We start from the raw sequence: 21978 nt of genomic DNA, 5'->3' as shown, positions 1-21978 counted from the left end.
AAATAATGTGCATCTGCTCTTCCAAAGACGCCATACGATGTTACTAAGGAGCTGCCTCCCCATTTCTCAGTCAAATTTACTATCCCCATTGTGCACAAGTGAAAAGCCCTCATTCGGCTGATTAGCATTTAATCTGTGTACCCTTCTTTTACACGTACAAATGTCCTTCTTCCTCCTCCCAGAAGATCATATAGTGTTTCCAGAGATGTACTTAATTGCCTGATTAATTACTGGACCTCCATGTAAATTTCTGTAAATATGATCATTTTATCGCTTATTCAGCTTGACAAACATTTACAGTTTAACAATTCTGACAAAGCCATTCATATACCCCTGTAATATAAAGGTACATGAAAGCTATGGTAAGTCTGTAATAATAAAAGCCTTAAAATAATTTGCTAACTACAGACAGTTCCCTAAGCAATTATAAGATGCTCTATGTTAATTTAGAAAGGAATTCCAAACAAGGCATTTAAAACCTAATAAGATGCCATTAAGTGGAGGGAGGCAGCGGAGGGGGGGGGGGGAGGAGACAGAAAACCCTAAGGCTTGAACTAGGAGAAATGATTCTCTGAGCTACTGACCCTTGCAAGATCCATGTTTTCCTTGGATTTCTATACACAAAGCAGATTTCTAATTGAAGGTGATTATCTAGTTACTACATCCCAAATTGCATGCATTTCTTGTGTTGAGTCACATCAACATCTAATTATGGGAAGCATGGGAAGCATCTATAAGTTTGAACACTTGCGTCAATCTACCAACTACACACAATGAGAACGTCCTCCATACACTACAAGGCACGATATAACCACCAAATGTCACTCTCTCCAGTGACAACAGTCTTCCTCCTGACACTCATACGGATCTATGACCTGAATTACCATGTCAATAACTGGGAATAAATTTTCCAAAGAAATTACAAAGAAAAGCACCTGCATTGGTCTTGGGTTTTCTAAGGTATGGCTGCCCCGTGTATGCCTGCTACTCCCAGGAAATATACACATTGATAGCGTCATCAACACCAGGAGGAACAAGAAAAAGAATGGTATACACAATTCTAAAAACCAAAAGATGAATTGCTATACAGCAATTTTTATCTCCATAAACTTGAGAGCTCAGTGCCTCGACCCAGGCAATATAACAGGACAGAGACAACGCAGACTTCGGCGTGGTGTGTTTCTATAAAATATCATCCCCATTAGTTAGGTTAATTAAGATTAATATACAAGTCACTGAAAACCCCCAAAGTAGAAGAAGGATAATTTACCAAGGAAACACGCAACAACAAGAGTAATAGTCACCCTGAGTCACTCATTTAATAGATTGGAAGGAGAGTTTTATGAATACTTGAGCTGTCACCATTATTACCAAAAATGACATGCATCCAAATAGCTCACAAGGGCCAAAGGACAACTTGTTTTCTTGGAAAATTCCATGGATGACGTGGAGCGGTGCACAGAAAAAAGGACAGGGAAGCCACTCACATGTATAATCATCACCAGTAAGCAGACTCTGCCCTTGCACACATCCAAACGTGAGCATTTGTGTTTTGGGTTTTGTTTTACGGAGATGAACAAAACAGCACTTGCCTTGGGGATCCATGTTTGCCATTTTTCATTGACTTGGCACAGTGGTTTCATCCAAAATAATAACCCACATTCCTAGTCAAACGTATCCTAAAGAAGCATTCAGAGCAGAAGACTAACGCCGACTTCTGCTGCGGAGGTTTGCACACCAATTGCTCAGACGGCAATTCTGGAAAATCTGTCATTGCCCCCCAAAAACCCAACCGGCCAACCAGACAACCAGACAAAAAAATCATTCGTACCCTTACCTCGAGGGTCATGTTCACGGTACTAATGGCCACTTTTATTTCTCCATCCGACAGTTCCTTTAGATCTTTCAGCATTGTCTGTTCAATACTTAAACCTGTATATGAGAGGGGAAAACCTTATGTTACACTTGGGGACCTGCTCTTGGTAGTATCAAGGGGTTATGCGAAGAATTCACATATTCATTTCAATATCCCTCCCCAAGATCTCTTTTGCCCATAACAAGGCAAAAAAAATCACATTGGTGGCAATATTTGCACCAGTTAGGATCCCAGCAGGAAATAGAATTCACCCCTCACGATGAAAAAGAAAAAGATTTTTTAATAGCAGAGATGTGGGTGGGGCTGAGAAAATGAGTAAAAGATGGTGAGGCATCCAGACGCTGAAAAGGACAAAGGAAAGAAACAGAGACCTGAAAGTAGAGGAGAGAGGCTGCCAGGAACTTACCATCAAATCAGTGCGGAAGCAAGGAAGAAAGGCTCCCGCCTCTCTCTTCTCCTTCCCTTGAACCCCACCCCCCATGGGTTGCTAACTCTTCTCACTAACCAAACCAAGCCAGAAGCCACAGGACTAAATGCTCAGAGATGAAAGCCTCCGGAGACCCAGAACTGATAAGAGCAGACACTGGAACGGGAAGAGGTGGGCGAAGGAGGAAAGCCGAGCGTTATCAGGCAAACTAGCGAAGTCATACCTCACAAGGCCAAAATTTGCTTTTAGGATGGATTTAGGGGAGGTCCCATATATGCTAGTGAAATTTTACTCAAAATGCACTTTTTAAAGGTAATGCACAAAACTACTGTGATTAAATCGGTCACCCTTGGAATGGACTTTGGCAATCAGAGCCGCTGGATTCCGTAAATGATGGGGAGAATAATCTGGAATGGCTGAGTTACCCAGAACTGCATAGTTGAGTCAGGTGACCACTGTGCTTCCATAGAATCTATCCCTGAAAACAGAAAAAGCTCTGGCTTGCCATGTTACCCTCACCTACGTTATTATATCTGACTACGCCTACCTTCTTGGGAAGCACACATGATAAAGCCCCGTAGAGCACATACATCCTTCCCAGATACGTGGTAAGACACCAGAGTTGGCTGCCTGCCCTTCCAACTTAGAACACTCTGCCAGTCACAGCAGTGTGGGGAAACAGACCGAGTACAAAATATTTTTCTTTGACTTTAAGACTCAAAGGCCACCATCAACTATACTGAACATAAAATGATTTACAGAATATACTGTGACATTAAAACTTGGTCTAGTTTTGGGGCGTCTGGGTAGGTGCATTCGGTTAAGCATCCAACTCTTGCTTTCAGCTCAGGTCATGATCTCAGGGTCGTGAGATCAAGGCTCACGTCAGGCTCCGAGCTCAGTGAGAAGTCTGTTGAAGAGTCTCTGCTTCAGGGCACCTGGGTGGCTCAGTGGGTTAAGCCTCTGCCTTCGGCTCAGGTCATGATCTCAGGGTCCTGGGATCAAGCCCCGCATTGGGCTCTCTGCTCTGCAAGCAAGGAGCCTGCTTCTTCATGTCTCTCTGCCTGCCTCTCTGCCTACTGCTCTCTATCAAATAAATAGATAAAATCTTCAAAAACAAAAGTCTCTGCTCCTTCCCCCTGCATTCTCTCTCTCTCTCTCTTTTTCTCTCAAATAAATAAATAAATCTTAAAAGGAAAAAAAAAAAAAAAAAAAAAAAACCTGGTCTCGTTTTAAAAGTGAATGACAAGCGATGCCTGGGTGGCTCAGTCAGTTAAGCAACTGCCTTCAGCTCAGGTCATGATCCCAGGGCTTGGGATTGAGCCCCACAGTGGGCTCCCTGCTCAGCGGGAAGCCTGCTTCTCCCTCTCCCTCTCCCCTGATAGTGTTTTCTCCCTGTCAAATATATAAATAAAATCTTTTAAAAAATAAGTGAATGACAAGATACACATACATCCCCACACGCATGTTTGTACCAGGCACTTCCGTGCCCCCCTCGCTCCTCCCCAGCTCTTCCCATCGCAGTGCGCCCCAGCGTGAAGCCCAAGCACCAGCCCCTGCATCTCTTCCTGAGGCCTCTTTCTGGCCCCAGAGTCTCCTCTGGGGGAATTCATAGCTCCTGGGACCAAGGAGCCCTGGATACTCAGTACTCCAGTGATATGTGGGTAAATGCTGAACAGTCAGCAATAGACTTGATTTGCAGTGTTTGCTCCTTTTTGGGGGGAGTCAGTCCTTCCACCATGGCAGATTTCATGTTGCTAACTCAACACTGCCCAACTCATGAAACTCCTGAAAATTCACCAACCAGCCTCTGGAGTTTGCCTTGGACAAGCTCCTTCACAGTACTGCGCCCTACAGGTGGGAAAACACCGAGGCGCCATTTCACACTCTTTCCTCAGGTTCCCTAGCGGAGTGAAGGCATGAATTCCCACCAAGCTAACCCACTTGACCAACCACGCCAGCTCCTGTCAGTGTGCCCCGGGGAACACCTGCCAAATAAACCGCCTTCCCTCAGGCTCTGCCCCCGGGGGATTCCAAACTCAAGGAGAAAGCCAGGTCTACGTCTGGGTTTCAGTCCTGGCCTGGCCATTTGCCAACCGTGTACGTGACGACAAGAAAGCAAAGCTGCCTCTCTCTGTGCCTCAGTGTTCGCATCTGGAAACTGGGGATATAAATAGCAGCTGACTCTCAGGGTTGTCACGAAGACTCGGTAAGATGATCCATGCCAAGTTACACCAGCAAAACTTTGTATGCCTCAGGCACTCTGTGAATATCTATTTATGATTATTATAGAATAATTGAGTCAAGTCTGTCTTGGTAAAGCTGAGATTGAGAGAACAATTTTATCTGCTTAGCTGTCTTCTCTCTCTCTCTTTTTTTTTCCCCTAAAATTAATTGATTTATGAAATCCCATTGTGCTTGACATTGCTTCTGCCACATTCTCAGAATAGAACCTGCTCAGCACAGGATTTCATGTAACGAGGCGTCTGGGGTGCACGTTAGACGCGTGAATGAACCACACATCCAGACACAAAGGCCTCAAAGGAGAGCTTGCCGTACGTCAGCTCGCCTCCTTCCAGGTGAGCTGACATTACGTGCCTGGAAATCTTCCCCAAGCACAAACAATAGGGAAGAAAAGGAAGGCCCACTCAAATTCACTTTCCGGGCCCTGGCCGCATGCCTTCCCATAAACCATCCCTGCTCAGGAGCTGCGACAGAGCTGGGGGACAGCCACTCACCCTGAGCACTGAATTGGGTCTCCTGCAGGATGGTGATAATGTCCTCTCTCGGAGGCAAGCTAGGAAATTTCTCTTCCAGGATAGAGAGAATTTCTTCTTGCTTCTCTGAGATCTTCTCAGATTCCATGGTCATCCACTTGAAAAGGATGCTACCTGAAAGGCATGAATGAAAATGGCCTTAAACCTTCCAGCCATGTCAGGAAAATCAATGTTTTTCTGGCCTCTGGATCTATACTTCCCCTTCCAATTTCTTGCCTGGATCAGGGGCCTCCACAGAGTAGCATTCAAGAGACAGTCTTTAGCAAAACTCTTCAGATACTGTCTGCCTTCCCTCTTTGTTCACCAGAGGGAACCTCCACAACTTGACTATAAGGCACTCTGCGGTGGAGTTTATGGAGAAAGGAACAAAATGCATAGCTTTCCCACACAAACATACAAAAATGGTATTCATTGTTTTATGATTTCAGAATGGAATTCAATGGCAAACTGTTTTAAAATATCTAAATTATTTAATAGTTCCCTTTACTATTCCCTTTAAGGGACCACAGTGAAGATGGTTTCCACTTATCGCATTATTGATTTCACGTGTGAACTTCTTCCCTTTAATAAGCAAATGATTGCCGAGTCCCACTGTCCGCAGCAAAGCAATCTGTCCAGGTCACCACCTGGAGGCCACTCTCTGTCTTCCAGGCATCCCTCACAGCTCTGAAGTCACCGCTATCTATTTATAAGAATTCACAGGGGCACCTGGGTGGCTCAGTGGGTTAGGCCACTGCCTTCGGCTCGGGTCGTGATCCCAGGGTTCTGGGATCAAGTCCCGCATCTGGCTCTCTGCTCAGCGGGGAGCCTGTTTCCTCCTCTCTCTCTCTGCCTGCCTCTCTGCCTACTTGTGGTCTCTCTGTCAAATAAATAAATAAATTCTTAAGAAAAAAAAAAAAAAAAGAATTCACAAGCTAGGTCTCCATTACAAAATTCAATTACAAAGGAATTTGCCAATATGAACAACTAACCTCTGGCAAACTCCTGGAATTTCTATGCACAATCTCACCTTGAAAAGGAGGAGTTACCACCTGTCATGGCCCCTTCCCCTGCTTTCTGATCCCAGGACAACACGGAGCCATCGGGGAAAGAAATGTTCTGGTTAATGATGAATGATTAAATTCTCTAAGAGTCCTCAAACGTATGGATTAATCAAGGTGCCACCCTTTCTCTGGCTTTTGTTGTGGCCTTAATGATAATCATGGGGGAGAGAAACGGAAGGAGGGAAGGAAGGAAGGAAGGAAGGAAGGGAGAGAAAGAGGTGAGAATGAAAAAGGAGAAATGGTGTAGTGAGTGAGGAAAACAATGGCTCACGATCTCAACATCTATCCCAAAACCTACAGAATCTAGAGATTAGACCTTCACTCACCATTAAACATGGTGAAAGACCCCACGCAAGTCATCTGGCCTGTCCATTATCACTTCCCCATTTTAAAATGGAACTAATACTGCTTTCCCAGTTTATAAATTATACTGGGAATCAATGAATGTAAACATCAAAATAAAAAGCAAATAATGCCTAATATATTTAGAGCATTCATACATTCATTCATCCAACAAAGAGCAAGTAAGCACCTACTACGGGCCAGGAGCTGTGCTAGAGGTTAATGATTCAATACTGAAATACAGTAAGTTATGTCCCAGGAAGCTCAGAGTAGTTTAGGGGCTACAAACAAAACAGACCATTTCATTATTGGGGGGGTGGGGGGGAATAGCACTGGGAAAATACATAGCACTCTAGATCTAGGCCAGAATTTAGGAGTCAAAACAAGCTTTGTAAAGAGAGTTCACCTTAGCTGAGACTTGAAAGGTGTCTTAAGGTGAAGGAAGAGTATGAAGATCCCGGGTCGGGTAGACCATGTGCAAAGGCACTGAGGTGGGAGAGGCTCTGACTGCCTCAAGGAATGAAAAGCAATTGATTAGAACCAGACAGTATGGCTTTAGAAAAAAATGTTGGAAAATTTGATTGGACAGTAGACAGGGGCAAGTTCATGAAGGGCCTTTACAGCCCATCTTAGTTTGTCTTTTACATTCTAAAGGAAATGGAGAGGCATTAATGAGTTTGAATCTGTGAGCAGCGCCTGGCTGGCTCAGTCAGTGGAGCGTGTGACTCTTGATCTCGGAGTCATGAGTCTGAGCCCCGTGTTGGGCCTAGAATTTACTTAAAAAAAAAAAAAAAACAATAAGTAAAGAGCTTTAAGTAGTGAGAGAGAACATGCTCACATTTATGTTTTATAAGTATCTCTCCACCTACCATGCAGAGAATGAATTAGAGCATATCAGGAGAATTCGAAAGCCGTTTTATTTTTTTAAAGGCCTAATTTATTTGATGGGGGGTGCTGAGAGAACAAGAGGGGGAAGGGGAGAGGCAGAGGGAGAAGCAGACTCCCTGCTGAACAGGGATCCCAAAATGGGACTCATTCCTCCTCGGATCATGACTTGAGCCAAAGGCGGATGCTTAACTGACTGAGCCAGCCAGGCACTCTAGAAAGTGGTGTTAGATGAGAATCAAGGACAGAGCAGTCAGCATGAGAAGTAAACAGATTAGAGACAAATTATCATTTAAAGGCAGAGAGTAGTCAACTGGATTCTGAGTACACCCTTCAGTCTGACAATTACTGACACAGAATCCAAAACATAAAGATTTTTTTTTCGGTCTTTATTAAGGCAATGGTGAATCCGAATTTCAAAAAAGACCCTCATCTGCTTCTGGCTCTGAAAAACTACCTGTATCAAGAACAAGGAGAAAAACTAGATTTAAAAAAAAAAAAAAAAAAAAAAGCAAGCGGCGCCTCGGTGGCTCAGTGGGTTAAAGCCTCTGCCTTCAGCTCAGGTCATGATCCCAGGGTCCTGTGATCGAGTCCCACATCGGGTTCCCTGCTTAAGTGGAGAGCCTTCTTCCCCCTCTGTCTCTGCCTGCTTCTCTGCCTACTTGTGATCTTTGTCTGTCAAATAAGCAAATAAAATCTTTAAAAAATAATAATAAAATAAAAATTAAAAAAAAAATAAAAAAATAAAAAATAAAAAACCACAACAATCTAAGGTGCCTGGGTAGCTCAGTGAGTCAAGCCTCTGCCTTCAGCTCAGGTCATGATCTCAGGGTCCTGGGATTGAGCCCTGCATGAGGCTCCCTGATCAGCGGGGAGCCTGCTTTTCCCCTGCCCCCCACCACCCGCCTCTCTGCCTACTTGTGATCTCTCTGTCTCTGTCAAATAAATAAATAAAATCTTAAAAAAAAAATCTGTGATGGTGTCAGACAGTTATCCAGGCGACTATCTTAAAAGTTAAGCTCCTGGAGAGCAGGTAGGTGCAAAAAGGTGAAGCCCACATTCAGTGTGGTTTTTCCTCTCTAGGTATTTGCTAATGCCTGAGTTGTAGCCAATGAGATAAGAAGGTTCCCAGATCTAATAATCATTTCACAGGAATAGTGAGACAAAAATGGAAGTTTAGGGATCTCTACAGAAAAAGAGTCTTGGTTAAACAAACCAGGTTTTGAGAGGAGGCCCCTGGAGAGTTGTATCTCGGGACAAAGGTTGGAGAATAATGGTCTGCAGGTAAATCTGGCTTACTGCCAGATGTTATAAATAAAGGTTGGTTTTTTTTTTTTTTTACGATTTTATTTATTTATTCACAGACAGAGATCACAAGTCAGACAGAGATCACAAGTAGGCAGAGAGGCAGGCAGAGAGGGGGAAGCAGGCTGCCCGCTGAGCAGAGAGCCCGATGTGGGGTTCAATCCCATGACCCTGGGATCATGAGCTGAGCCAAAGGCAGAGGCTTTAACCCACTGAGCCACCCAGGTGCCCCAATAAAGTTTTATTGGAATACAACCACACTTATTAATACTGTTTACGGAGATTTTTGTGTTATCATGATAGGGTGAGTAGTTGCAACAGAGACCTATAGGCCTGCAAAGGAAATAGTAAAATAGTAAATCAAAGTAAATAGGACTGCAATAGTAAAATATTTACTATCTGGTCATATACAGATAAAGTTTGCTGACCTCTGCCATAGCAGTAGGATGAAGCAAACATAGATTAGTCTTCAGATGACTGAAATCCTGATTCAAATCATCTCAAACACAAAATAGATTAAGTTTATCTGATCCTCTTCTAACTGCCTTGAGGTGCAAAAGTAAAACCTCTCTAGAGCAAAAGAATCTCATCAACCACGGACTCATCATCCCTACGCTTTTCATGTATGTTATTCATCAATCGATAAAAAGTTACCACACCTTTAAAAAATATGATCAACTGACTGAAAACTCGGGGGGGGGGGGTGGGCGAACTCCTGAGAAAAAGAATGGAAATGGAAGTAGACGGGACAAAAAAAAGTAGCTGGAGAATTATGGTAGAGAGTTAGGATCTATAAATAAAATATTCAAAAGAAATTTTTAAACCGTAAATTTAATAATTGAATGTAAGACTCATTTACACACTTAAAATGTGCTTAATGGTGCTCCTGGGTGGCTCAGTCATTAAATGTCTGCGTTTGGCTCAGGTCATGATCCCAGGGTCCTGGGATCAAGCCCCACATCAGACTCCTCACTTAGCCAGAAGCCTGCTTCTACCTCTCCCACTCCCCCTGCTTGCATTCCTTCTCTGTCAAATAAATAAATAAAATCTTAAAAAATAAATAAAAATAAAACATGTTTAACAACAGATCAGATGAGGAGAGGATCAATAAATTGGAAACTATGTCAGTAGAAAATATCCAGACTGAACTATCCATACTGAAGTATGAAGAGAAAAGGGGAAGGAAAAATATAGAGATGAGTATAAGGGACCCTGGAAACATGGAGAAAAGGTCTAACATAAATACAATGGGAGTTTCCCTTGGAAATGAAAGAAAATGGGACTGAAATTATATTTGAAAAGGCAATGGCCAATCACTTTTCAAAATTAATGAAAGTTATCACTCTACCATTCAGGTTAAACTAGGAACCCAAATCTGATAAATGCAAAAAAAAAAAAGAAAAAAAAAAAAGACCTCTAGACACATGACGCTAAAACTGCTAAAAATTACAGAAAATGAAAATTTTAAATCGGTCAGAGAAAAAGGAACATGACTGTCAAAGGAACAACAATGAAACCAAGAGCCAACCTCATCAAAAATGATGACAGTCAGAAGACAATGTAATTATCTTCAAAGTGTAGATATAAAGTGCATGCTGATTTAAAATTCTATTCTGAGTGAACACATAAAAAATGAAGGCAAAATGAAGACATTTCCACAGAAATAAACTAAAACTTTGTCAAGAGAAAACCCACACTAAAAGCAATAATAAAAGCAGAAGAAAACTACTATAGATGGAAGGAAAGAAATGCCGAAAGGAAAGAAAAACGCTGGAAAATGTGAATATGTGGATAAGAATAAATCAATATTCACTGTATAAAACAATCACAATACCTTTTTTAAAAAGATTTATTTATTTATCTTAAGGGGGAGGGGCAGAGGGAGAGAGAATCTCAAGCAGACTCTGCACTGAGCACAGAGCCTGATGTGGGCCTTGATCTCACGACCCTAAGATTATGACCTGGTTGGAGTCTTAACCAACTAAGCCACACAAGTGCCCCAACAATGGCAATATCTTACATTTCTTATGGAGTGTGATTAAAATACATTCCAATGTTAACAAATTGCAGAAGGGACGAGGTAGAGCCAAAGTGTCTCAAGTTTCTTGGATTGTCATGGAAGTGATTAAAATATCAACTTACATGAGATTTTCATTGTATGTTAAATCTGTATTTTACCTATAAAACAATTTTTAAAAATAATTCAGAGCTCACAAGCTAATGAGGGGAAATGTAGTAGCAAAAATACTTTTGCGTAATACTAATAAAGAAACGAGGAAATAAAGAAAATGTGAGACAAATTGAAAACCAGCAAAACGACAAATTGAAACCCAAATATAAGAGCGATTACATCCAATGTGGAAACAATCAGTGCTCAGGGGGTATAGTCTCAGTATTGCACAATGAAGCACTTCTAGAGATTGAACACACAACTATACGAAGATACCTAACATTATGAAACTGTACACTTAAAAATGGTAAAGATGGTAAATTTAATGTTATATCTTTTTGCCAATGTAAAAAAGACAAAGTACTTAAATTAAAAGAGAAAAATTACCAAAGTGAATTTTAAAAGCACAATAGCTTTTAAATATATAGAATATAATAGCAATATACTGTTTGCAAAGACACACCTTAGAAACGAGGGTGAAATGTTGAAAGTGAAAGGTAGAAATAGGCATAACATTAGTCTAAGATACTAATATCAGATGAAGTAGACTATAAGGCAAAAAGAATTACTTGACATTAAGACAATTTTTTTTAACTATTAAAGGGTCAACCCTCAGGAAGATAGTCAATCCCAAATTTACATGTGCTAACCACCACCACTTCATCGGCAAAGCAAACACGGAGAAAACTGGATAAAGAAAGAGATAAAGGAAATGTAGGACCCCCTTCTCAGCAATTCCAAGAACCAGTAGGAGGAAAATCTGGAAAGAGGTAGAATATTTTGGGGCTGCTTGCTGGCGCAGTCAGTTAAGCATCCACCTAGGTTTTGGCGGGGCGCCTGGGTGGCTCAGTGGGTTAAGCCTCAGGGTCATGAGATCGAGCCCCGCGTTGGGCTCTCTGCTCAGCGGGGAGCCTGCTTCCCCCTCTCTGTCTGCCTGCCTCTCTGTCTACTGTGATCTCTGTCTCTGTCAACTAGGTTTTGGCTTAGGTCCCATCGATCCTGCCATGGCTCCATGTTCAGTGCAGAGCTGGCTTGAGTTTCTCTCTCTCTGCCCTGCACCCCCCCAACTCTCTCTGCAAAATAAATAAATAAATCTTTAAAAAAAGATATAGAATATTTGAGCAACATGAGTCAGAAACTTGACCTAACTGGCATATATTGAACACTGTCATCAACAATGGCAGACCTACACTTTCTTGTCTAGCACAAATAAGACATTAAACCCAACTGACGAACTGGGAAGCATAAATCAAGTCTTTTTTTTTTTTTTTTTTTAACACATCTCTGTATTTATATATTAAATACAGGTGGGGGGAGGGGCATGGGGCTCTCCTTGTGCCCTCAGCTCCACTTCCGTTCACACACACACAGAGGCAGCAGGGGTGTTAGAGGTGGCAGCTTTGGGGGAGAATCAAGTTTTAACAAATTTCAAAAGATTGCAGTCACAGAGTTATATTCTATGGCAACCATGATCATAGTCTGGAACTCAGTAATAGAACAAAACCAGAAAATTCCCAAATATTTAAAAATTAAACAAAGTACTTCTAACTCACGATAAAAGAAGAAATCACCACATAATCAGAATATGTTTTAATTGAATGATAATGAAAATATCACATTCAAATTATCTTTTGAAAACTACTTAAAAAAAAAGAGAAGAGTCAGAGAAGACATAATTTACCAAAATGAGGAATGAAATGGTGACATACTACAGATTCTAGTGATACTAAGAGATAAGAACAAACTGTAATAGAATATGAAATTCTTTTGAAAATAATAATACTTCTAAGAAAAACTCAACTTGCCAAAACTGGCAGGAAAGAAATTTAAAATCTGGATGGTTTTGTATCTGCCTAAAAATGAATCCATTAGGGACAGACACCAGGCTGGCTCAGTCAGGAGAGCGTATGACTCTTGATCTTAGGGTTGTGAGTTCGAGGCCCATGTTAGGGGTTGAATTTACTTCCCCAAAAAAAAGAATTTAAAAAATGAATCTAGGGGTGCCTGGAGCCTCTGCCTTTGGCTCAGGTCGTGATCCCAGTGTCCTGGGATCGAGCCCCTCATCGGATTCTCTGCTCAGCAGGGAGCCTGCTTCCTCCTCTCTCTCTCTCTCTCTGCCTGCCTCTCTGCCTACTTGTGATCTCTCTCTGTCGAATAAATAAATAAAAAATCTTAAAAAAAAAAAAAAAAGCAAACCTGGTATTGAACTGTGAAATACTGAAAGCCTTCCATCTCCAATCAGGACTGACACAGAGATGCCTGCTATTACTACTTCTATTCCACACTGCACTGTCCCGGCCAGAGCAACAAGGCAAGCAGAAGAAGTAAAAGATATAAGGAAAGGAAAAGAAGATATAAAAACTGTCTTTTCTTGTAGACAATATGTTTGTATATATAAAAACTCAGAAGAACCTATAAATGAGAGGTGCCGGGTATCTCAGTCCATTAAGCCTCTGCCTTCAGCTCGGGTCATTATCTTAGGGTCCTGGGATCAAGCCCTGCGCCGGTCTCTCTACTTGGTGGGGAGCCTGCCTTTCCTTCTCCCTCTGTGCTTTCTCTTTCTCTCTCTTGCTCTCAGATAAATAAAATCTTCTTTTAAAAAAAGAACCTATAAATGAGCTTAACATAGTAAGTAAATTTAGCAAGGGCACGTGATAGAAGTTCAGATACAAAATCTGAATTTCCATAAACAATTACAATTAGAGAATTGAATTTAATAAATTTTTTAAAACCTGTAATAGCATCAAAATATAAGATTTTTAGGAATACATTTCACTAAAATGTGCCTGGCTTACAGTCAAACCAAGAATCCAATTTCTTGGATTGGGGGATCTTAATTTTAAAATATATAAAATGGAAAATTAATCTAACATACACTGCACTAAACAGAGTCTTACAGAATAATTCCATGAAAGAGACTTCCGACACTGATTTATGATTGTGACTTGACAATTCGAAAGAAGGTGATGTACTGATATAAGTGGGAAAAAATAACTCAGAAAGAGGCTCACCACACTCCCAGTTGTTTTTACTGCAAAAGAATGGGGTATGGCCCAACTTTATTCAATGGATTCATCTGAAGCAAATTTTTTTACTTCACATTAAAGATCCATTTAGCTATATATCAGGATATACAGCAGCCAAAAGCACCTCTTGGCAAAATCAAACCCACTTTCGGAGTCAGAGTTGATTTCACTTCCAGCAAATTCTGCAGAACTACAAAAATATTTAAGTCCATACACATGGACCCAACAGTGTCCTAGCTATTCATGGGCCAGGGGGGATTAGCAAGAAGCAACAAAGAAAGCAATTATAATACTACTGTAACAAACATTTCATTCCATTAGAAAACATCAACCACAATGTTCTTTGTTCAAAAGAATGGCAAAGTGAAGGACCTCTTGCCAAAAGCAATTGCAGTACATTAATATTAAACATGATCTAATGAAGTCAGAAGTTGTTTGGGGAAAACATTCACCACAGTAAAGGCATACTCTGCATGATAAATTCTTAGCAGAAAAGAAGGGATTTAAACCTCTTTCCTTGTTTCACTTGGGATTGATTTTTTTTTCATAGTGAAACAAAAATAAATAAATTAAAGAAAGAACAATGGGCGGAGAAGGAAGGAGAAAAAAAAAGATCGAAATTACATCAGCTCACATTTTTGCCTGAAAAGGGATAAAAAGGAGGCATATTACTCAAGTGCTTAATACTCTCATAAATTTAAAAGGTCTGAATTTAAGAATAAGGCTTATCTTGGCATGGTATAAGAGCTCTGAGTTTGAGAAATTGTTCTGGTTTTATAGCTACCCCCAAATTAAATAAGTAAATAATAAGTAATCTCTTTCCTCTACCCCCAGCACAGATCTTCCCTCTTCCTCAGCAAAACAGGATGGATGAAATTCCCTTTGGGCTTTGTAACCATTTCAGGAGACAGATGATTCACTGGGAGAGGATGATTCCCTCTTTGGGCAGGAGAGGGGAAAAAAAAAAATCTGGCACCGTTCCTTTCCCATTTGACCTCCTTAAAAGGATCTTTTCTGAAGCTGTTAATCCGGGCTACTAAAATAGCAAGCAAGTATTCTTTATTAAAGTTCAAATGGAACTGCCAATAGAAAGGAGAGAATGTGTTTCTTAAAAACCTAGGGCAGAGGTTTTCCACATGATGGACAATTGCTGTAACTTGTTTCACTCTTCATTTTGTGGCTCTGTAAAGGCTTTATACAAATAAACGTGACAGGTCTTTCGATGGTGGGGGGGGAGTGTGGTCTTAATGGAAACCGACTGGTAATCAGTGGCTGCAATCTCTTCGTTGCCAGCTGGTTCCCAGACACACACACACACACACACACACACACACACACACACAGGCATGTACACAACACACAAATACAAATCCCTAATGTGATGATTCAGCAATTTCATGGACCTTAAATTTGGCAATAGTCCTCTAGTGCACGCCTCGGGGGAAATTAAAGAACACAGGTTGAGGTTTCTGGCGGGTTCATAATCGTGTGCTTTTGGCAAAAACTCAGGGCAAAGCCAGACACCAACTTTAGGCGACTCTAATGGTCTACAGCGACTTTTAAATACATGCAGTTTGCAGCTTGTCTGAAAATGCTAACAAAAGGATCGCAGAGCAGAGAGTGGGAAGGGGAAGAAAAGAAAAAAAAAAAAAAAGAAGAGCAAGAAGGGACAAAAAGGAGAGGCAGAAGAGAAGAAAGAAAATAAAGAAAAGAGAATCACGACAGCAGAAAATAGACATGGGGGAGGGGAAGGAAATAAAAAGACATTTCCAAAAATCAGGATCGTTTATCGTCCCATCTGAACGAACACATTCTCTTCTTAGACGAATAATTAGAAAGTCATCGATGGAATTAAGTCTGTGTCTTTCCGGATGAACGTGATGCTAATGATCTGAATCTTGAAATTTCTAAGTTTGAAGTATGTCTTATTGGAAGACCACAGCGAGACCTAGCTTTTGTAAGATGTATTCACTGAAGGAAATGCAAATTATGTGGACTTCATTAAATCCCCTGCACAGTCTGAACAGGCACTGGCCATGAGTGAGTCACCTGTTGACATCTACCCGTAGATGTTGTGCCGTGGCTCAGAGGATACAGGGACCAGGGAGATTATTAGAGGAACACAGCAGGTTATTTCTACCCTGGCGACAGAATGCCTACTTCTAATCGGTATATAAATGATCTTTTAACAACGTCCGTAACACCCAGGTTCCACCTCAGTATTTGAACGCCATCTTCTCCCACAAGGCAACCACTGGGATAGATATTTACAGTTTTCAGGATAAGACTACAAAAGATTCTCCTAGGATTGAAAGTGAGGATTTATTTCCTGTATTGAGAGAAAAATAGGAACGCATAGAGAAATGAGATTTAGAGCAGAAAATCAGATTACTAGACTAACCGCGACATTGATTAAAACAACACGCACGCACTGACTGACTAGGGAGTGGGAAGTTCTGACATACAGCTCAGTTCTGTATCAACTATTAGTGCGTAGGTTGGAGGTAGTCTATGACATGGTCAGGGGTATTTTCCAGAAGACGGATGCAAGGGAAAAATACTTTAGACTTAGATTTTTTTTTTTTTTCAATAAGGAACTGGTCTATGTATTTGTTTTAGTAACGGTATAAATATCACAATTAATTTGCTTTCTATTTCTTTCAGTGGCTCTAGGAGGCACATATACCACGTTTTGGATTGAATACTATTTTTACTCCGTTGATATTTTTAATTCTATCTTGATCTTATTCCTTTCTTGACACATTTTTGTTTTTCCTGACTGACTCTTTTATTCCTGTTTTACTATATCCGCATACATTTTTATAAACCTCTTCAAATACTCTATGTGAGAAGGAAGGACACGAATAAGAAGCAGATACATGATAGATGATTGGCTTATGAAAATAGATACTACATTTATTTATTTAAAGCTTTTATTTATTTGTTTAGAGAGGGAGCATGTGTGCATGGAGGGGAGGGGCAGAGAAAGAGAGACAGAGGGAGAAAGAATCTCAAGCAGACTCCACTCCAAGCACAGGGCCCATCACGAGGTTTGAGCTTATGATCTCAGGATCATAACCCCAGAAATGAAGAGTGAGACACTCAACCAACTGAGCCACCCAAGTCCCCCAATACTATACTTAACGTAAGTGCAGACTTCTAATAACAAGGAGAGTATAACTAAATGATTCCACTTATATAATATGCAAAACACGCAAAACCAATCCGTGGAGTTATAGAGTACATTCGGGGGTAGTAAAACTATAAAGGAAAGAAAGAAGTGTGTGCCATAAAAATCAGACTGGTTACCTTCAGTTAAGGAGAAACTGGGTAGTAATGAGACAGGGCACAAAGAGGTCTTCTTGTTCTGTTTCTTTACCTGGGTAATTGTTAAAAAGATTCCTTCTGTGATAATTCACTGAACTTTATATTTCTGCTTTGTCTTCTTTTCTATATGTGTATTATACTTCCTGAAAGGAATATACTGGGGTACCTGGGTGACTCAGTCATTTAAGCATCTGCCTTCAACTCTGGTCATGATATCAGGGTTCTGGGATGGAGCCCTGCCTTGATCTCCCTGTTCAGTGGGGAGTTTGTTTCTCTCTCTCCTACTCCTCTTCCCCCTGTTCATGTTCTCTCTCATTCAAGCTCTTTCTCTCTCTCTCAAATAGATAAAATCTTTTTTAAGTTTATATATACAATTATATACATCTATATATACAGAGAGAGAGAGAGAGAGACAACCAAGATGAAAATAAAAACAAAGACTTGCATAACAGAACAAGTTCTACTAGAATTTCTTTTTTAAATTTTTATTTATTTATTTATTTATTTATTTGACAGAGAGAGAGAGAGAGAGAGATCACAAGGAGGCAGAGAGAGGGAAGCAGACTTCCTGCTGAACAGAGAGCCCGATGCAGGGCTCAATCCCAGGGACCTCGAGATCATGACCTGAGCCAAAGGTAGAGGCTTAACCCACTGAGCCACCCAGCCACCCCCTTTTTAAAAAAAAAAAATTATGTATTTATTTGACAGAGAGAGATCACAAGTAGGCAGGCAGAGAGAGAGGAGGAAGCAGGTTCCCTACTGAGCAGAGAGCCTGATGTGACACTCAATCCCAGGACCCTGAGACTATGACCTGAGCCGAAGGCAGAGGCCCACTGAATCACCCAGGCATCCCTCCACTAGGATTTCTAAAATCTAAAAAAAATAAAAATAAAAATAAGAAGAGGGTTGATTATTGAAAAAGACAATGTCTAAATTCTGGACATTAAGAAGGTTGGAGGAATAAGCAGGAATGAAATGGATATTATCATTTCACAGAGCTAACTAAATCAATACTCATCAAAATAGGAAGTATATACACAGTCGTGCATAATCCCTCTTATGACTGTTTTTACTGAGGGTCTATGTGGCAAGCAGTGTTCTGGGAGCCAGAGACACATCAGGGGAGCCGTGAACAAAACACAGAAGGTCTGTTTTCTCATGAAGCTTGCATTCTGGAGTGAAGAGTAAAAGGGAGGAAGAAAGTCGTGATAGAGAAGTAGATAGAGCATTCTAGAAGGAAGGGACAGCTCATGTAGGTCCTCAGGAGTGGAAAAAGTTTGGTATATTTGAAAGACTGAAGGGCCCCTGTCCCTGGAATTCTCCAAGGGAAAGGACAGGACGGGGAGGGGGGGGGGTTGCGGGGTGGGAGGTGGGGGGAGGCAGATCCATGGCCTCAGGGCAGGCAGGGAGAGGCCATACGTAGATTGGGGGCTTGGGGATGGTGCTTGGATTTTGGTGTGATGGATTTTAAACAGGAGATGAACACAATTGGTTTACACTTTCAAAAGGCCATTTCTGACGACTTCATGAACAACAGCTTTTCTGGAGGGAAGAGGCAACACTCCCGCCGCCGTTGCCTTTGTGGGAGAGATAGAGTGGCAGTTCAGCGGCATCGCTGCTGGTATCACGGAGAGCAGACGGATTCAGGTCAGGCTGTAGATGGAGAGTCAGCAGGACGGGCTCACGGATCAATGAGGGAGGGAAGGAAATAGAATCACCTGCTCAGGTGGTGACTGGCGTCTAGGGTGGCGGTTGGCAGTGCTGACCTGGGGAAGCTGACATAAAGCAGGGCTGGAGGTAGAAGGAACCACAGTGTTCCATTCCAGCCCCAGGGAGGTGGGTGTCAGTTGGACACGCATGTGAAGAGGTTGCATGGGCATTGCCGATGGACCTGGACTATGCTACGGAGAGGTCTAAAATCTCAGAATGAGATGTGGTCACTTAAGCGCAGGGTACAGACAAGGGACAGACTCAACTACACAGAACTGATGGTTACTAGAAGGGAGGGGCTGGGGACTAAGCAGTACACCTGTCGGGAGGAGCCATCGGGTGATGCATGGAAGTGTGCAATCAATCACTCTTCTCTACCCCAAAACTAATATCACACTCTATGGGAACTAACTGGAATTTAAATAAAAAGCTTAAAAAAAAAAAAGAATATTGTATAGAAAAAAGATGTCCCAGGATGAAGTTCGACAGTGCTGCAATACTTAGACGTTGAACAGAGGAGAAGCAGCTAATCAAGCAAGACTAAGGAAAAGCAGGTCCAAACTCTGAAGCATTAAGGAACACTCTGAAAATTAACCCTTTGTTCCCCGGCCTAATGGGCTAAGAGGCATCTCCTGAGGGTCCTCTCCAGTGACTGAGGGGATTGATGGCCCATTGGAAATCCGTCTATAGCCCCCCACTGTGCCTCAGCATGTAGTGTTCTAGGATATGACCGTGGGAATGAAAGGCCAAGAGTAATCACATTGAGTACTTGGTTCACAGTAAATTCAGGTTTTTTGAGCACAAAGTTCATAATAATATATCCCCCAAAGACATCTAATTAGGATGTTTTCAAAGACCCTTCTTCTAAGCCTCAGCCATCAATATTTAGTCTCACAACATCTGCAAACAGACATTTTTTTAAAATTCTTTGTGGCAAAGGTGTGCATAGAAATTTTACTTTCCTTCAAGACCTAGAAAAATGTATACATACACTCTAGACATGTGTGTCGAATTAATGATTATGTTGAGCACTCCAAAATATAAAATAACTAGCTGTTTCTAGAGAAAACTCTTTGGACAGAGAACTATCCATGCTACAAAAATAAAGAATGTTAAAATTATTTAGAGGCACATCAAAAACTCCCATGTGTTTCGGTGATAATACATGATTAGGAAAACTATGAAATCTAATGTTGAGTTTAATGAATATTGCAAAATTCAACTTGATTCTTTTCTGATACTTACTAAAGATTTAGGAACTTTCTTTCTTTCTTAGAATTATTTTTTCAGATTTTATTTATCTGAGAGAAAGAGAGAGAGAGAGAGAGAGAGAGAATGCACGCACGATGGGGAAGGGGCAGAGGCAGAGGGAAAGAGAGAAGCAGGCTCCTTCCTGAGCAGGGAACCCAAAGCGGGGCTCGATCCCAGGACCCTGAGATCATGACCTGAGCCGAAGGCAGACGCTTAACCAACTGAGCCACCCAGGTGTTCCGATTAAGGAACTTTTACTTCTTGCTCTGAACAACTGAGTTTCCTCTTTAATATCAAACCTCTTGGGACACCTGTAGCAAGCCACCTTCCAGGCTTAGTGACTCTGGACTCTCTCATGACAGTCTCTCTGTCTGCAGTCTTTACACAGAAAGGCACTTTATCTTCTTACATCCCAATGTCCAGGCAGCAACAGAGTGACCTCCCTACTCGGCCAGCTTCCCATAGGATCCCATTTCAAGCCCAACCTTAAGAAAAACCTCCAATGATAAGAAAAACCAAGGCCCTTTACCCTACCTCTGATTCCTGGTAGCTTTGCTAACTAAAACCAACATCACTCATAAAAGGGCCTGCATCCCTACGAATCCCCCAAATCTGAATATCATCATTATTGTGTCATTGACAGCAAAATCAGACCTACGTATCACAGTTTGATCTCATTTAACTATTTACAGAAAAGCATGATGACAAGCGATTTGTGGACTTTCTTTCCTATTAAACAATACATGTATTTTTTAAACAATAAATCAAGCTTCTTAGTGTGCAAAAAATTGAAACAAAATACTCTTCAGCATTTGCCTGCACTGCACATTTGCATTGTCAAACAACTTCCCCCTTGGCTGGGATCCCTAATTACCTTTATTTTCCTTCTGCTCTGTCACAGAGATAAATGACCGTATTTATTTGATTTAGTTGAGGGCACAGTGTCCCACAGAGCATTTTAACAGATGTCCGTTGCCAGAAAAAATTTAAAACAGGTTTACTGGGGCCACTGGTTCTAAAATATTCACAGGAACTACGTAACTTTTGGATATTTTCCTCTCCACGTTGTGGAAGAGACAGGAAGTGAAGGAAAGTGTCCTCAAAGGAGTGGTGTCAACATACTCTTGGTCATCTCTTTTCTTTTTTTAAAATTCTTTCAGTCTGTTAATCCCTGTTTTTCACTTTCTTGTGCGAGATACTTCTGAGAAAAACCCAACTGTACCATGTTCAAGATGGATTATTGAAAGAAAGAAAGAGCGAGCTTTATACAACAACCAAAGCTGTTCTACATGAGACAACACTGAATTTTTGTGGTATTTCGTGCCACCAAAGTCAACTAGCAATCTCCAGGTTAGAAAGCCCTTTTGGAAGTGGTTTGGGCTTCATGGACAGAGATGAAAAATAGTCAAATGGGAATCTATGATAATGTGCTGGGAACACAGGGCTGAGTTTGGATGGGAAATGTTACAAGATGGCAGCCAACGAGGTGACAAGGTGACTATAAAAGACCCAACACAAAATCACCAACATGAAAAGTGTTTATTTTGCCATCTTAGCAATATTCCACAAACCAAGCATATATTTCAACATGAGGACATGGATTCTGGCCCTGAGTCACCGGGCTGTGGGGCAAGAATCATCTCTGGAAGATGCTGGCCGGCCGGAAGAGCTCTTCTAGCTCCTCAACAGAGGTGCCACAGTTCCACTTAAACCCTCATCTAGTGAAACAGCAAAGATCTCTCATGCCTATTTCTAAATGCACATTTTTAATATGCAGTATAATGCTACTCTTTAACAAACTCTTTACTCCCTGCTTCTCTGATGAAGCTTCCCGTGGTC

The 21978-nt window shown here is 41.3% G+C and overlaps 1 protein-coding gene across 6 annotated transcripts in view; it reads right to left on the bottom strand.

Annotated features, from left to right (window-relative positions):
* Window positions 1–21978, bottom strand: part of PRUNE2 (prune homolog 2 with BCH domain) — a 255324-nt gene that overhangs the window by 174378 nt on the left and 58968 nt on the right. For all 6 annotated transcript variants that reach the window (XM_059141929.1, XM_059141931.1, XM_059141930.1 and 3 more), the window contains exons 5-6: window positions 5042–5194; window positions 1838–1932 (exon numbers count right to left, since the gene is read on the bottom strand). In XM_059141929.1, coding sequence (XP_058997912.1) covers window positions 1838–1932; window positions 5042–5194 — 248 coding nt within the window. The remainder of the gene's footprint in view (window positions 1–1837; window positions 1933–5041; window positions 5195–21978) is intronic.

The sequence above is a fragment of the Mustela lutreola genome, chromosome 12, assembly GCF_030435805.1.
Source record: "Mustela lutreola isolate mMusLut2 chromosome 12, mMusLut2.pri, whole genome shotgun sequence".
In the NCBI taxonomy this organism is placed as follows: Eukaryota; Metazoa; Chordata; class Mammalia; order Carnivora; family Mustelidae; genus Mustela; species Mustela lutreola.
Note: the sequence above shows the minus strand (reverse complement) of the source record. Positions and strands in the feature narration are given on the sequence as shown.